This window comes from Chelon labrosus (assembly GCF_963514085.1).
Source record: "Chelon labrosus genome assembly, chromosome: 11".
Taxonomy (NCBI): domain Eukaryota; kingdom Metazoa; phylum Chordata; class Actinopteri; order Mugiliformes; family Mugilidae; genus Chelon; species Chelon labrosus.
The window spans coordinates 27,625,522-27,643,560 of NC_140344.1; the positions used below are offsets into that span (position 1 = coordinate 27,625,522).

Consider the following 18,039-nt stretch of genomic DNA (forward strand, 5'->3'; position numbering starts at 1 on the left):
GATTTTCGTTCTCCACCGATGCGTCACGGTTTGAAAAGGTGCAGAGCTGCATCCATAATCAACGACCACTTGTTAAATGTCAGGGGCTGTTCTGGGTGAAGGAGCTCACTGAGCAGCTCAAATCCAGTTTCCCCGCAAAGCGCATGATGCCGAGTTATGAAACATCATCTGACTCCCATTTATCTGGAAATAGCCCGACTCTAAGTCATCAGCATGTTATCTTGTGTTATCGTGTTCACAGGACCACTCGGAGCACTGAGGGTCCAACAATACGCGTCTTTAAGAAACAGACCTGGACGTATTTCTTTACAGCCGAGCAGCAGAAAAAGCTGCGTCAGGCTCAGCTTTCTAATATGTAGTTAAGAGGACACAGTGAAAGAGATATTTCCTTTTGGTCAGAAGCTCTTTTGCCGGCTCTGCAGTCCTTAGCTATTAGGAATTATGTGTCCCACATCTCAAGGAGTGGAAATGAAAGTCAAGCAGCTGCCCGTACAGAGTCAGATTATCGCGTCTTTGAGTCGAGCTGCTGACTAAAGAGACTCAAGACATTATTTTCCAGCTACGGACAAGATAAGATGATGGTTTCAGCTTGTCTCAGCTTCACTGCCTCCGTGTAAAATACGCTCATGTCTCCTCGGTTTTATTAGAATAAAATGTTGTTAAAACAGCCCTGCAGAGCTCAGTACGGACTACAAGCATTTGAAGTTTGTGGTGCATAAGGTTTAGTTTCATCTTATTTTCAGGTATTCAGTTACTGGTCAGATTAACTCCCTGGTTATCTTGGATTAAAAAAAAATAAAAAATCTATTTTCATATAATGCAATGATATAAAGATGCCTTAAAAACTCCTCTATTGATAATAAACTCCAGGTGTCTCATAAATATTGTCTAAAATGTCCTGGATATATACTGACAGCAGCTTAAATCACTGAATATTACACAGACTGGTCTGTGGTCGCTAACGCTAGCAGAGGAACGGTCCAAATCCTCTGGACAGCAGTCAGTTAACAACTTCACCAAACATCCTGAGGTAACAGAGAGAAGGAGGCTGCACATCAACTATCTGATAAAGTTATTAGACCTTTAGCTGCAGGACACAAACTGCTGCTACATGAACCGCTGTGCTGAGATGCTGCCTGTTTTTATACAGGCTATACATATCTGCAGCTCACAGTATGTAGCAGCACATGAGCTGTCTGTTCTCAGCATATGTATTCAAGAATACAGATTTCATTGTTGAAAAGCATGACTTTCTACTGGGTTTTTATTAGTGACCTTGTTTTTGACTTGACTTTCATCACATAACAGTTTAAAAAAACTCGTGCAACCCCTACTGTGTGGCAGAACTGGTCACTGGTGGCAGATAAACCACCAAACCAACAGTCAATTCCTCTCAGCTGCTTCAGCTCATAGTTTTTGTTTTTTTTACAGCCCTTAACTTAAGTATTAGTTTTTATTTACTTATTTATTTATTTAGAAACATTTAAACGATCAGGTGAACATTCGTTTCAGTTCGTTAAACAGCTGGGGGGACGGATATGTTTGCTGAGATATTTCCCTTCACCAAACCACGACTCCAGATGAATGCTGAGGTTACTCCACAGCATGTTTAAGACCAGATTCAGGGTTCTGCGTCAGATCAACATACCATACATCGTAGCCTGACGTTCACCTCCCCAGAAATGTAACTACACGTCACGGTGATTGGTCCGAAAAGCATTCCTCGTCCAAATGTCTCAGAAAACTCCTACGAACCATCAACTCAGACATGTTCTCTCTTTTATTGAAATCACTGCAGCAGAAAAGTAACTGAAAGTCTTAACGCAACAGACTTAAGCCAAAGACCAGTATAAACCCAGCTTGGTGATACCAATGTAAGTTTGACCCCGTATGGCTAAAAGCACTGGTGACAGACTGAATGGGCCACACAGATGTCCTATCTATCTTTACAGAGATAAACAAATCCCTCCACTCCACATCTGTTTCAACCCCGTGGAAAAAAAACTCCCAACTTAAATAACCCAACAGTCCAGGAAAGGGTAGATAAAGCCTGGAGCCTAAAATATGTCGGCGTGCCGGTGTCGATGTAATCGTATGTTTCAAGTACGGTGCCCCCCCTCGTCCCTGTCCTGCTGCACTATCATGACGGTGACCCAGTTTCCAGGAGAATGTAAACATCTGTATACCAGGCTTTTAACTGCAACTCTTATCTGATGCCGCGTGCAGAGCGACAGCTGCACGGTAAGCTTCAGGTTTAACACTAGCAACACGTTTGTCGGTCCATAAAAGTCTTATTAAACTAACAGCTAATGAAGAGACACACAGGATTAACCTCACAGCCCCTCCTCATTGTTCTTTATTTATCTCTGACCGTCTGAGAAGTCAGACAAAAGAACCTGAAATCAGCGTTTAATCCTCGATGATCTGTCTGCAGCTGAGGTCAGAGGATCTGCACAGACCGACCCAGCTGACACTGACCACATGCATGACATTAAACCTATTAGCGCTCTGTGCAGAGGAGGGGAACGAAACTCTACAAGAAACAGTTGCTCAGTGACGTCTCAACAATGGTTCAGCTTCTACGGGAAAGCTGCGGTAATCAGAGAACATTTTAAGGGTGGTGACACAGAACTTGAACGATAAAGGAAACCAGGCTGCTCTGTTTCTATTGGTCTGTCATCACCTGGTGGACTGTGTGGGAATGAAAGGAAACTGCTGTGGACGTTTTGGTAATGCTTTATATTCCAGGAGCAACTTTATTTTTAAACTAATCTGGATTATGATTATGATTTCCAGCAGTAATCATAATTTCACACTAAATAATACAAGTGTCCCATCACCAGACATGATAATGGATCCTAAAACATCTTACCAAAAGGACTACAGTTGAAAATTAGCCAGCGGGCTAACACTGGCACATTTACTATTAAGCTGATTAATGTACAATGTCCCTTTTTAAATAAATAAATAAAAAATTAAATGAAATTGCCAACTGTAAAAACTACACAGCAATGTTTTTTTTTTTTTTTTTTTAGTTAAAGGAATTTTAATGAATGCAAACCTGCACAAACATCAGTTAAATTAATATTTACCGATAACTAAGTGGATCTTTAAGGTTTGAAAGCTCACAGTTACGAAAAACAATGTTGTTCTTTTTGTCACTCTAGGAAACTATTGACTATTTTTCCATGCCTAATACACAGTTTCCTACTTTTTGTAATACTTTAATACATCAAGCAAATATTTGACTGTTATAGTACAAAACATTGTCCATATTTTCCTTTAAAATCGAATGAAACTGCGTAAAATTTTCTTGAAAATATCTTCACGACTTACAGCAAATTTTGAGGAAATTTAACCCTTGCACACAACTGGACAGTCTTCCAACCAATCAGAGCCACTTTGCTGTAAACAAAATAAACTCCACGTCTCTCAGATGTCTACAGTAAAAGCTGTGGCCAGTTTAGTGGGCGGGACGTACACAACAGCATGTGATCCGAGCGTCCAAGAATGCATGACAGCATGCAGCGCACCACCTACTTTAAATGGTCTAAAGTGCTCAACTCTTACTCCTCATATAGGTTTGTACAGAAACTACATTCATTCTTTTACACCCAGAACTTTATTACTAAACTTTTCCCCTGTTGCTCTTAAATCCAGTACTGACTGTTTATTTGATTCGGTGGAGCAGCAGCACTGTGTAACACATTAGCTTAGGCAGTCCCTCCAGTCACACCACCGTGGCTCTAAATCTAATTTAGAGTCTGGTCCAATTCAATTTCATGTCTGCACATCTTGACAAGTCAACAATCCCGCTGAGTGCGGAGAGTGAAGCTGAAGGTGACTCGCTGGCGTTGTTTACTCAGCCTGAAGTTTATCTCCATCCTTTTTTTCATGTAGCGTCCCATAAACAACGTGATAGTGATGCTAGTGATAAAGCTGCTGCTGACTGCTGCAGCCTTTGTAGAAAACAAATAAAACATAAAAGAAACACAGGTTGAACAGCAGTTTGTGAGCAGAGCTACTAAAATAACTCTGAACGGATATAGAGGTGAGACCACCACACACCACACCAGCTTTAAAGGCCACAGTAGTTCCTTTAAATGCTAAACAATGGGTTTAGTGCATTTGGGTTTGAAGCTACAGACACATGCAGTTAAGCTGAGCTAATGATGCTAACATGGAGACTAGTATTCTGCTAATAAGCTGAATAAAAAAAAACACACCTCAATCAGAGCAGACTGATCTGATCAGGAGGAGTTTTGTGGTGTAAACCTTTAATAATCTGATCTCCTAACAACCATGTGAACTCTTGATCTGCTGGTTTCTCTCTGGTTCTTGGAATAAATCCATTCTCTCTGAGCATGTCTGCTCCACGTGGAGTAAACTTCAGGTTGAGGAGTTTCCAGGAGGGACAGAAACATGGAGGTAGAAAAACAAGATGAACCAAGATGGAATCAATGTGGACAGAGATGATGGAGACGTGGAGACATCTTGGTCGTCTTCTAAGACTCTACACATTCGGGACTGGAGGAGGACATGGAGGAGGAGGACATGGAGGAGGAGGACATGGAGGACATGGAGGAGAAAGTTTGTCTTCTTTTCCTTTTTCCTTCTCCTTCTGTTTGCCCTCCTCCTACTCACCCTTCTCCTCCATCTTCTCTTTTTCTTCTTCTTCCTCCTCTTCTATCTCCTCTTCTTCTCTTCTTCTTCTCCTCCTCCTCTATCTTCTTCTTCTCTATCTTCTCCTACTCCTTCTTCTTCTCTGTCTTATCCATCCCCTTCTTCTTCCAATTCTTCCTCCTCTTCTTCTATATCGTCTTCTTCTTCTCCTTCACCAAATAATGGTCTCTTCCTCCACCACTTCTTCTTTTTCCCTTTCCTCTTCTTCTTCTTCTTTGTCTTCTTCCTCTTCTTCTTCGTCTTTGTCTGTTCTATATCCAGCAGATTTGACGCTCCACAGCAGCAGAACCACTGAGGTTCTACAGTGATTGATATTCTGGGGCGTGTAAACACATGAATCTGATCAGATTAGTTTATTTAGCGTCCACATATTAAGGATGAACAGGAAACACATGTCCTCTACACGTCCCCTGCTACTTCATCTGAACTGCACCGCTATGATGAATCTCATAATAAGTGATCAGTGTGGAAGCATGAAGAAACAAAGACTCAATATATGTCTTTATTAATCTCCATCGATCTGTTGTGTCAGAATCAGAGAGAGAGATTTGAATGCGCTGCTTGACTTGCAAAGCACTCAGCTGAGACAAAATAGAACAAGGACATGGAGAGACAAAGAGCGCCACCTGTAGTAATTCAAGCTCCATATGCAGCAAACGGTGACAGTGTTTATACAAGCACCTGAAGGCTGGTGCTCTTTATCAGATTTAAGGCTCAACGGGAATCCTTGTGTGGCATTGGTTCATTCTGAGGGCTGCAATCATTTCTACAAGCCCTGTAGTACATATATCAGCCACAACATTATGACCACTGACAGGAGAAGTGAATAACATTTAAACCATCTTGTGACAGTTCAACGTTCTGCTGAGAAACTTTTGGACCTGGCATTCATTGGTGTGGATGTTACTTAGACATGTAGCACCCACCTAGACCAGACCAGACCAGACACCCCCACCCCATAGCAATGACACTCCTTGATGGCAGCAGGATGCAGCCACAAAAACACTTTAGGAACAACTAAAAACAAACATGAAGAACAGCACAAGGTGTTGACCTGGCCTCCAAATTCACTAGATCCCAAACTGATCAAGTATCTGTGGGATGATCCACAGAGGCCCCTCCCCTCAAAGCCCCCCCACTAACAACACTGTGTTACCAGACACCACAGGACACCCTCAGAAGGCCCATGTCCATTCTCTGATGAGAATATTGGGAAGGTGGTCATAATGTTATGCCTGATCAAATGTGTAAGCTTAATTCAGTTGTTCCAAAGTGATAAAATTCTGATTAGTATTTTGTCTAAAGATGACATATAAAATAGTTGCTATAATTAATGTAGTTAGCTGGAGTTTGGCTAAATGTAATTATTAAAAGTTGACTTTTAATCGACTATAACTATGAAAGACTAAAAGCATTTTAATCTGAAGACAAGGATTAAATCAAATTTAACACGGTTTAGCAGATGTCTGTTAATAGTCTGAAGGTCGGTTTAAAGGTCATATAAATGCAAGCAGCGATACGTTTCAGGACTTTCTGGAAATACTTTAGTTTAAAAGGAGGCGTCATTGATCTGAGTCATGACTCCTACACGACACAGCACAGCTTCTATCCTCCTCTCTGTTAAATGCATTAAATATCTAAAGCAGATTACGAAGAGATCCTGCAAAACAAAAGTCTCTGAAAAACTCCTGCAGCATCACACGCCGCTAATCTGATAACGCCGCCCGTGTGACACGAGCGCTAAGAACGCCACCGCAACAACTTGAGACTCAGCAGCCCCTACGCTGGAAACTACATCAGAAAACAGACGGTCTCCAGGAAACAACACAATAAGAGCAAGACAATGACACGAATCTGAAGTGGAACAACAATTATCTGACAGGAGGAGAGGGAGGGGGGGGCTTCCCCTTCTTTCTCTTTCCAACAAAAAAACAAAACTTCCTCCAAGAAACGGAAAGATTGAGCTGCACGGACGGACTTGAAAACCAGAAGTAAATCAAAGCCTCACCTTTTTGAGCCAGGAGAAGTGTCGGTAGAAGTCAATGGGAGTCTCCATGCTCCCTGCCCATCGCTGCCCTCACCGTTTCCTGGTGATTTTAGTTTGTCGGACGCTGTCAGACTCTGTCTATGTGTGAGTGGACTCACTGGTTAAGTCTGCAGACGGCTGTAGCATGTGAGCACTGTCATGTTGTCTGTCTGCGGCGTTCACAGCTGTCGAGGAGGAGGAGGAGGAGGAGGAGGAGGTGGAGGGCGTTTTTTTTTTTGTTTTACGATCTCTACCTCCTCAGAGGGACAACTCCCCCCTTGCTTTCTCCCCCTCTTTCTAACTCTCTCATTCTTTTCCTTCTTTCTCTACTTTCTCTGCAACTTCCACTTCCTCAGCCTACACCGCGTCTCCCTCTCGCTACCTCCTCCTCTCTTCTCCTGATCTGCTCCGAGCTGTTCCCTCCTTCCTTTCTATCCCCTTCTCTTTTTTCCGCTCTTCCCCTTCAGAGTCACTCCCCCTCTTTTCTTCCCTCTCTCTTCTTTATGCTGAGGTCCGACTAACAGCCAAATGGCCGAGCCCAGAAAGGAGGAGGAGGAGGAGGAGGGGGGTGGTGTTGGTGGGAGGGTTTGTCGTTTTTTCTTCTGTCTCTCTCTTTCTCTCTGAACCGGCAGCATCTGATGTCAGACACTCAAACAAAGCAGCAACAGGCTCTGCCGTCAGCACAAACACAAACCATGCCAGCTCTCTCTCTCTCTTTACTTTCTTTCTTTTTTTTGTGCTCTCTGTTAATTAGGTTTCAGTTACGGTTCCTCTCTCTGTGTCTGATCAACATCATGTTTTAAACCCCATCAGCTCAGGTTTCCATTTCCTGTGTGTTTTACAAAACCACAACCATTTGTCCGAAGGACACGCACATATAAACACTCGCCCCAGCTAGTACACCGCAGGCTACTCACGGCCTCAAAAGGGAGAAAGTTGGATGTGCTTTTGAGCTGCATGGATTCACACGTTTGTATCGATGGGAATGAAACGATCGAGTTTATCGCACAGGTATATTTCAGCGTCTTCAAACCTCACTGATAGAGGCTCTGCTACTGTTCAGACCTCGCATCAAGACCCGATCTGTAACCGCTTGTCCTGTGGAGGGTCTGGGTTGGGGTGGGAGGGCTGGAGTCTATTCCACCTGTCATCGAGCGAGAGGCGGGGTCCACCCTGGACAGGTCTCCAGTCTATCACAGGGCTAACACAGAGAGACACTCACACCTACGGCCAATTTAGAATCACCAGTGAACCTAACCAGCATGTGTTTGGACGGTGGGAGGAAGCTGGAGACACAGGGAACTCCACACAGAAAGGAACCAGTCGGCCATGACGGATTAGAACCCAGAACCGTCTTGCTGTGAGGCATCAGTGCTAACCACCACACCACTGAGCCGCCCCAGTTCAGTTCAATTCAGTTTTATTTACACAGCCTCAGTAACAATACAAATTGCCTCAAGACACTTTACAAAATCCGGCCTGACTGGATTTTGTAACCTCCAGAGCACACACACACTGAGATCCAATCTCTGACGGCATTTGGAGGTGGTCCGGGTCGTATGTGACCTCATTCCATTGGCAGTGTGAACCCAATGCATCCTGGGTCGCATTAAAAACCCCCTATACTCAACAGTAGTGCTCCTGATTCATTAATTCAGAAAAAACAAACAAAAAAAACTAAAACACAACCGCTATTATATCAGCATGCCACTAATTCTTGATGCAGTCATGTTGATGTACAAGGAGACGCGTGTTGTTAAGTTACGTCTACCCTCATTTACCGACGTCTTTATACAGCTATAATCTGATGACACTGTTCTTGGTTCTGAAACTGCAATTGAGATCCATTAGAGACGTCAACTGTTAAAATATTCTACTGTGCCCCAGATGATGTTGAGGTTTATTTGCACACAAGGAAACGGTTGATATCACATGTGAACACACGTGTACCTAAAGCTGGTCACTCATGATCAGATCTTAATACAAGGTCTGAACAGACCCACAGTCTCTTGACTAGTTTTGGGGGAAAACTCATGTCCAAAAGTCCGGCTGAGTCAGACTCATCTGAAGACAAACATCTCTGGCTGAGCCGTAATGAGCAGCGGAGCATCACAGCTTCCTGCCAGTAATACACTTCTGATGCTTCCTGTGTTTACATGTGTGCATCAGAGAGTGTGTGTGAAGTAGCCCCTGCAGAGAAGCCCACAGGGTGCAGGACTAATTGAGGAGCAGGAGAGTCTTTGATCCTGTTCTTCTGGGTCAGCGGGGAGGTGCAAGGGAAGGGAGAAGGAGGGAAGGGGGGGCGGGGAGAAGGTGGACAGGATGAGTACCTTGATAATCTGCCAGGCTTTTGTTCGAGTCTTATTCAGATGAACAGACTGAAACAGTGCTGCTAACAATTAATCATCAGAGGACCACACTCACGTTTACATTAGCTCTCATCATTATACGTCCTTCGTATGACCGCAACCGGTTTACATAAAATAACCGCAACTTCTCCATGACCTTATGTTTCATCACAGACCGTCTGACATCAAGGATGTACGAAGGCCGACCGTGACGCTGCTTCATGATGCCTGAGTCTGGAACAAGAAGTTGCACTTGAACGCACCACAAAGACTACAGCCATCAACGAGCTGGCACCTTCTGCACCTGAAAGGAAATAACTCTTCGTCCCAGAAGGTGGCAGGAAGATGTGTTAACCTCTCCTCAATCATGCTGATTGGTTTTCTCTGCAGGTTATTAATCCTAGATGATCACATTGTGGATTTTGAATGATCAGATGAGGTGACGATTAGTTGCTTCGCTTCGCTTCGTCACTTCCTGTTTCTATTCAGTCGATCACAGTGGTCGCTGTCAGAACATAGACTGTAGAAAACATGGACGCCACGTCTCCACTTCCTCCCATTGGCGATAAACGGCGCTATCTTGCAAGTTTGGAGTTGAGAGTCCGAGCAGTACTGTCCGAGGGTGGAGTCACGCGACCAATGACCCGCCCACACTTCATCTATACTCACTTACGCTTTTATTTAATTAATCCTGCGCTCTTCTCTACCTCCACCAGTTACAAAGAAATATGGGATAATATACTGCTCTTATGTCTTTCTTTATTTTTTCCTTCTCTCACGGTGCTACGTTCACGGAGCAGTTGTCATGTCTATCACTAAAACAAGACTTCTCACTTGAACCTGCACTAACTACATAAAATGACAGAAGCCATCCTTAAAATTTAGTTTGTCCCCAGTCCCACCCACTAACATGGACGAGGCGGGGCTTATATGACCTACACTGCAGCCAGACACATGCTTTTGGCTTGTGAGGAGCTGTTAGACACGATGCATCATAAAAACGAGAGCTGCAAGCGCTCACTGACGTCCCGGCACCTGAATGAAGCCAGCCTGTCGTCTTGGTGTGTGAATTAGTTTTGTTCTGTTCTCCATATTTAAAGCCTAAAGTAACCGTTCACACACAGAAGAGCATAAACAGCTGCTTAATTCTGTTTTATTTTTCCTCCAGTTTCTAGATATTGCTGCAACCAGAGCACCTGGTCAGCAATTTATTCAAAACTCAACAAGTGCGCAGGAGGAAACAAGGAGGGAGATCAAACAACAGGTTGAGTAATCACTGGAAACCAACCAGCTCCTTTAGCTAAAGAATCAAAATTGCAAACATTAAATTACTGCAAGAGACCCAGGAGGGAACCCCAGCCGGACTGCATTAATGCAACGGTAAAAACATTTGGAACACTGTTCTGGGAGAAACAACAAGTTTTATATTATCGGCATCACAGACGCTCCCCTAACAGCACAAACAAAATCAACTTTGGGGCTTAAATGGCAACGGCAGGGTTGAACAAAGGCGCAGGGAAGAAGAGAGGGCAAGAGAAGGGAAGGGAAACATCAGAAGAGGGAGGGAGGGAGGGATGGAGGGAGGGAGGGAGAGTGACTGAGTGCAACATGTGAGACATCTGCTGTTGAAACAATGCAGGAGCTCAGCGAAGCTGTTGAACGAGATCCAAGATCCACTTTCCCTTTTCAGTTTCAGTCCCTGCGTGCAAAGCTTAACAGAAAAACAGCAGCCTCTGCAGGACAAACCTCTGCAGGACAAACCCCTGCAGGACAGACCTCTGAAGGACAAAACCCTGCAGGACAGACCTCTGCAAGACAAACCCCTGCAGGACAAACCTCTGCACAACAAACCTCTGCAGGACAGACCTCTGGACAAACCTCTGCAGGACAGACCTCTGGACAAACCTCTGCAGGACAAACCCCTGCACACACGAAAGACTAAAGCCGAGTCAAAAAATAGCAAACACTCCCTAGGAGTATAAATTCAGTCACGTGGTTTCGAACATTAAAACACAACAGAAGTCGTCTGAGCAGCCTCAGCTTACCTTGCAGCAAAAGTCCTCTTAGCAGAGAGAGTCTAAACGCTAAAGAACCCCATTCTCATTTACAAACAGACGCAGAGCAGCTGAGAAAAAGAACGAGTGAAAAGAAAGAGAGAAAAAACGACTGAGAGGCCACACAGGACAGACAGAGGGTGTGAGGGAGGGAACTCAGCAGGAAGTTGACTATAGTCGAGTTGTAATAGTGTCTCCAAGGAAAACTTCAGATCCTAAAGCTCCACACTTGTTTCCTTCGCTCCGGCCTTCAGTTTCAAAACGGCGTGATAAAGAAGTGGTAGAACAGCTCAGGGATCTTCTCCACGTAAACACAATGATGATGTAATAATAATAATAAAAGGTTGAAATCCGCAAATGATGACGAGTTCTTTTAGACGGAAAAACTGCCAAACATTTCATAGAAAGACAAATATTAAACTGTCAGCTTGTAATAAATGGACTACAGTATAATGTGTGTGTGTGGTGCATCACTGAAGACAGCAGGTGATGAGGCCAGGTCAACACCTTGTGCTGTTCTTCATGTTTTTTTTTAGTTGTTCCTAAAGTGTTTTTGTGTGTGTGTCTGTGTCAGGCTGCATCCTGCTGGGGATGGCTGCTGCCATCAAGGAGTGTCATTGCTATGGGGTGGGGGTGCCTGGTCTGGTCTAGGTGGGTGCTACATGTCTAAGTAACATCCACACCAATGAATGCCAGGTCCAGAAGTTTCCCAGCAGAACATTGAACCGTCACAACATGGTCAATGTTATTCACTTCTCCTGTCAGTGGTCATAATGTTGTGGCTGATCGGTGTAGATCTGGAGCACAGCAGCTAAATTCCTCTCCTCTGACCCTTCAGCTGACCTCGTCTGACCCCACTGCTGCTGCCTCTGAGTTGTGATAGATCACGACATGAGAGTTCATCCTCTGGTCTGACAGGAAGGAGTTTTAAATCAAGTCAGGGAGGACGGTCTGAACTTTTGATTTCCTGTTAACAGGGCATTATTAGCTCCTAACAACCATGTAAACTCTTGATGCTGCTGGTTTCTCTCTGGTTGTTGGAATAAATCCATTCTCTCTGAGCATGTCTGCTCCACGTGGAGTAAACATCAGGTGAGGAGTTTCCAGGAGGGACAGAAACATGGAGGTAGAAAAACAACCAGTTGTTGAAACAAGAGTCATGGCCAGGTGATCTATCATGTTCTCAGTGAACATTCTCAGAGACATGGACACGGCGCAAGCAGAGCAATGTCTAACCTGTCTCTGTAATGTCTCAGGACGGTGAGAGATTCACTGCAGCTTGTGCTTTCAGTTCCTGCTAGCAGTGAGGCTCTGCACATGGCAGCATCCGTCGGTCTGTCCAAACTGAAACACCACAATAACAGTCCGACTGAGCGCCGTTAAATTTTGTGCAGCCATTCATGGTCCCCTCGGGATGAACTTTGATCCATTTTGTGTTCCGACTTTTCATCCAGCACATGTAGCGCACCCAAACACACAAATGTTTGTTTCTCCGCTCTTTTGTTTTGTTAATAAAGCTCTGCAAGTGTTGCATTTGATTTTAATTTCACAAAAAAAAAAAGACAAAAGTCCGCACTTTTGACACTGTGCAGGTTTTCGAAGCCAACATTTCAGGGTTTCCAGCCGTGTTTAAATAATGAAGGCCTCTGCTAACATCAGTTTAGACTTATTAAGCTAACAGTGGGGCTGCAAGAGTCAGGCAACTGTTTAAAACCATGACCTGGGTCGCAGTGTGAATTTGCAAAGTGCGAAAAATTACATAAAAGTCATTAACTGCAATTTATCAATAAAAGTACCTGCTATTCCAAACGTGTCCACTAGGGGCGCACTGTTTCAGTCAGTATAGTGGACAGAACTCAATACCCAGATCTAAACAGTAGATGGCAGCAATGCACTGAAATTACACTTATTTTTTCTTAAGAAATTCATTTTTTATCATAAAATGTTTTGTAAAAAGAACAGTTCATTGTGCACTAAAACAAAGGGAAAATGCTGCCGTTATTTACAGGTTATCATGCTGTTATGTTACGTGTCCGTCCCGTTTGAGATCAAACCGTGGCCGTATGTGGCCGCCGAACTAAAATGAGTCCGACACGCTTGCTTTAAACCGTAAATAATGGGCTGATAAAGAAGAAGCGCCGCGTGTGGACTTCATCAGCATGTGAGAAAATCGTTATTCAGACTCCGCTGCACACCGATTAACCCGACTGTAGTAACGGCTGAGAACATAATCTGCAACAAGCAGAAAAAACAACAACATAACAACGATTTATGAGACGAAGAAAATTGCCTTCCCCGTGCTGGGAAAGGCGAGTATAACACAATGAAGTGAGCAGGATCTCCAGACTGGAACAAAGCTCATGTTCAGCTGCATTTATCAGCAACAAACACTGAAGATGATCAGAAAAAGAAAGTCTTAAATAAGTCTTAATGAGTTTACATGATGTCAGAATCAGGTCACAACACACAGTTAAAGAGAAACCTCAGAGATATTCTTCTTTCTTATCTCAAACGCTACAAGATTTGACAATAACAGGCAACTCACACAACAGGATATTATTTAGATTATGGCGCCAGGTCAGGGAGCATTGGATGCATCACCTCACAATCTCTCAGGGAAACATGGTAGTGGTGGAGTATCTGCTGATCAGCCCCGTGAGAAGCAGTGATACAACAAACACCAGAAGAAGAAAGACAGAGAGAAGAAGAAGAAGAAAGACACGGAGAAGAAGAATAAGAAAGACACGGAGAGGAAGAAGAAGAAGAAGAAACACACAGAGAAGAAGAAGGAGAAGAAAGACAGAGAACAAGAAGAAGAAGAAAGACAGAGCAGAAGAAGAAGAAGAAGAGGAAAAATGAGGAAAAAAGAAGGAGGAGAAGAAGAAGGAAAAGAACAAGAACAAGGAGAAGAACAAGAAGAGTAAGAAGGATTACAAGAACAAGAAGAAGAACAATAACAACAACAACAAGAACTGAGAATGAAAAAGAAAGAAGAAGGAGAAAGAAGAAGAAAGAAAATAACAAGAACAAGTAGAACGTGAAGAAGAAGTCATTTTAACTTTGTAAGACTTGACGAAAACATACTGACGTGTCTTTGAGAGGTGAAGGAGGTTTAAAGGTCGGCACACACCAAACCCACATCAAAGAACAACCGATAACTACCAGTAGATCTTTCTTTTTCACAGATTCAACATCCTAAAATGTCAGAAAGACAACCAACGATGAGAGATAAACGAGAAATCACAGACGCTCACCGATGAACCAACACTGGAGACCGACCGAGCAGATCCGAGCAAATCTCCTCACATTACCAGATAACCTGGACTGAAACTCTGCATCATAAAGTAAACCAGAAAACTCCTAAAGCAGCTGACGTCGTACTCACCGTCCCACTATGCAGCCAGTTGATGAGAGCCTGGGCCGTCCCTGCAGGCAGCTGTGCTCTGAGGCCGTCCCTGTCCTCCTGGTTGGGCTGAAGCTCCAGGGCCAGTTTGAGGTCCTCGGCTAACTGGACGACATGCAGCGGGCCGGCGCTGACGGGAGAACCCAGCTCGTAAACGCTGTTAGAAAACTCCATCGCTCCCACTTTGGAACCTGCAGAGAGAGAGAGAGAGAGAGAGAGAGAATTATTTAGCGCTAAATTAGCAACGTCGCTCCTCAAAGCTACACCACAGCACAAACCTAATCTATGAGCTGCAGATGAGCAACGTTTAATCAGAGCCATACATCCTCCTGAATAGATCCAAAATGTCCATGTGTCACCTGGACCATTTCCCTGACACTGACTCTTAACTAATAACTTTCTAAGGAGCACACATCTGGATGCACTAAAAAAAAAAAAAAAAACAGCCACACAACACAGTGCCTTCACACAGTAAGTGGAAATTAATATTGCACATGTGTTTGCAAACAAAGGAAGCATCTTTTTTAATCCGGGTATTTATCCAGATAAGACAGGAAGCAGGAATAACGTTCAACTCTCCGCCTGTCCGTGTGTCAGGTTTTACTTTTGTGAACCATATATGGTTCCTTGGCCTTACGTGGTAAACAAATGTAAACATGTATTTAGACCATTAGAACATCAGTGCTGATTCAGGCACTTGACAACAACATCAGGCCTCTTCTTCAGTTGCAGTTATGCTCAGCGTTCATGCAGACGTGGATCTTGCAGACCACATTTGACCCTGAGAACGTTGCCTTGATCTTCTCTGATTGGCTGGATGAAAACCACGCGCTTTTCGCAACCTCACTATGTGGCTCAGGCTCCATGACTGCACGCTCTGTGGTTTTCCATGCACATCCTCACTAACTGTGAGACATTTACTGAGGTCAAAGTCTTCACTGCAGGAGATTCTAGTCTGCACCCTTAGCTGCATGTCGTCCCCATAGACGGTGTAAAGATGGGACGGTGGAAGCGCTCCTCAAAAGTGAAGCCAAAGCAAGTAGAGCTCCCCCTGGTGGCTGGCTGCAGTACAGGTCATAAGCTCCGCCTCCTCTATGTTAGTGGATGGGACCTGGGCCAAACTAAAACACTAAAATACACGTCAAATAAAGGTTTTTCAAAGATGATTTCTGTCATTTCAGGTAGTTTATATAATATTGATGAACGTTCAAGTGTCATTTTTTTTTGGATAAGTTTCATTTTAGTTATTTGACGCTATAGAAACAGGATGTGACAGAATGGTGACTATGAGTTGCCATGCCAACCGCTCCGTAAAGCGGTCCCGTGGAACTGTGAGAGTCCAGTGTATAATCCAACATTTCCTTGTAACTTGTTGGAGGTAGAGCAGAGCGTAGTATTAATTAAACTAAAACGCAAGTGAGTCTGGAGGAAGTGTGGGCGGGGCATCGATATCGGCTCCATGTATCTCCACTCTCGGACCGTACTGATCAAACTCTGGCTCCAAAGTCACAAGATGGCGCCGCCTGTATCCCCGTTAAAATAGCTTCAGTTTGGCAAATGCAAGGAAGTGGCGACGCGTAGTCCATATTTATATACAGTCTATGGTCGTCCCTTTTCTCTCACCCCATCACTTCCTGTCTCTGTTCATCACTACCTACCAAATAAAACTTTTTAAAAAGTGAAATCTTCTCATCTATGTTGTTGGACATGTAGAACAGCTGTAATTTGTGGTTTTTATTCCACCGTCTGCTTCTGATAATGAGCCCTGCTCCTGATATGTTGTAGGTCTCATATTCCATATTAAAGTGATTAAAGCCGGTTCGCCTGCCGCTCTGACAAAACCCTCTCCTCTGCCTGCAAACTGTGAATGGCTCTGTTTCATTTCTATGAGCAGTAACACTAACATCAAAGTCCTGACCCAGCAGAGAGCTTTTGTTTGTATTCCCACTAGACGCTAAACAATAAAAAAAGAAAAAGACAAAAAAAAAAAATCCAGATCTGAATTCTGTTGATAAGTGGCTCTAATTTCCTTGTTAGTGATTGGCTGATGTTATCGTTAATGGGGTTTTTAATGTCTTTCTATTTGCGGTCAGAGAGAGCCGGAACAGCAAACTCACAGCACCCGATGAGATCAGAGTGTTTTTGGCAGCAGAGCTCGTTGGTCCACTTCTGTTCATATGAAAAACACAGAGTCCATTAACATTAACTATCATAAGTTATAGAAGGTTTTCAGATTTTAGGAATTTATACGGTTTGGGATTTTTAAAAATTTACAGGAAGAGGACATAGGACATAGTTTGTTTGTCCACGGCGGCCTTAACCATTCACCCCGCTGTTAGTTCAACCTTGTTTCTCCGAAGGCCGAGTCGGCTGCAGCAAACACAACCCAACAAATGAGTCAATATTACAGTCGGAAGAACACTTATTAACCTGCAGCAGAAACGTTAAACTCACAGTTGTTTTGGGATTAAAAAAAAAAAAAAAAAAACTACAGGAATCCACACTGAAAATAACAGGTAATAACAGGCAAGTAAGTAAACACTGAACATAAGAACAAATAAAAACCCTTTCTTATATTTCTGGACTTTTAAGCGTGATGTTGATCAATGCTTTTTGCTGACGAGGCGTGTTGTACGTCTAAAAATATTCTTCCGAGAGTTTGAAACCGAACAAGTTAAGACGGCACTTGGAGAGAGCAGAAAATAACTTTTAAAACTGTCGTGCCGAAACCGAATCGCTTAATGAAAGCTGCAACTGCGTCTTCAAATGCTCAACTTGCCTCATATAAAGTTGCCTATAGCATTGCTCGGGTGTAAAAACCGCACACCATAGCAGAGGAATGAAAACTTCCATCTGCTATCGACATGGTCTCAATGATGGTTGATGCCAAAGCAAGTAGAGCTCCCCCTGGTGGCTGGCTGCAGTATAATACTAAGCAGCATAAGCTCCACCCCCTCCATGTTAGTGGGTGGGACTTGGGCCAAACTAAAACACTAAAATACACGTCAATTAAACGTTTTTCTAGGACGGTTTCTGTCTTTTTAGGTAGTTAATATAATGTTGATGCATGTTCTAGTGTTAATTTTTTGGATAAGGGAAAATGTGGCCAATGCAAGTATGTGGTGATGCATAGTCCATATTTATATACAGTCTATGGTGGCTTTGCAGAAAAACTTTGAGAACAACTGATAAAGTCAATTAGAAATAAAGATTCGGTCCACATTCTCGCAGTATCTGGACATTGCTTTTGTCTTGATGTCTTAAAAGTCACTCACTGCAGTTTGGAAACATTTTAAAACTCCAATACTGACACCAAGTTAAGAAGAAACCAGCTGACTTGTTCATGTAAAAAAACAAACAAACCCACTAATCTAATAACGCCACAGAGGACGACACCTGCTGCCCTTTACCTGCGATGATGTCATCCATCTGCTCCAGCGCTGCCTCCAGCATGTGACTCGCCTCCGTTTCCATGGTGACGGCGGGAAGCATCAGATCTCAGGTGTTCTGACGGGAGAAAAAAAT

At 43.5% G+C, this 18,039-nt stretch overlaps 1 protein-coding gene across 1 annotated transcript in view; it reads right to left on the reverse strand.

Annotated features, from left to right (window-relative positions):
* Positions 1–18,039, reverse strand: part of ppfibp2b (PPFIA binding protein 2b) — a 91,117-nt gene that overhangs the window by 47,481 nt on the left and 25,597 nt on the right. The window contains 2 exon segments of the mRNA XM_084554940.1: positions 14,497–14,705; positions 17,925–18,021. Of these exon segments, the coding sequence (XP_084411066.1) occupies positions 14,497–14,705; positions 17,925–18,006 (291 nt within the window). The 5' untranslated portion in view covers positions 18,007–18,021.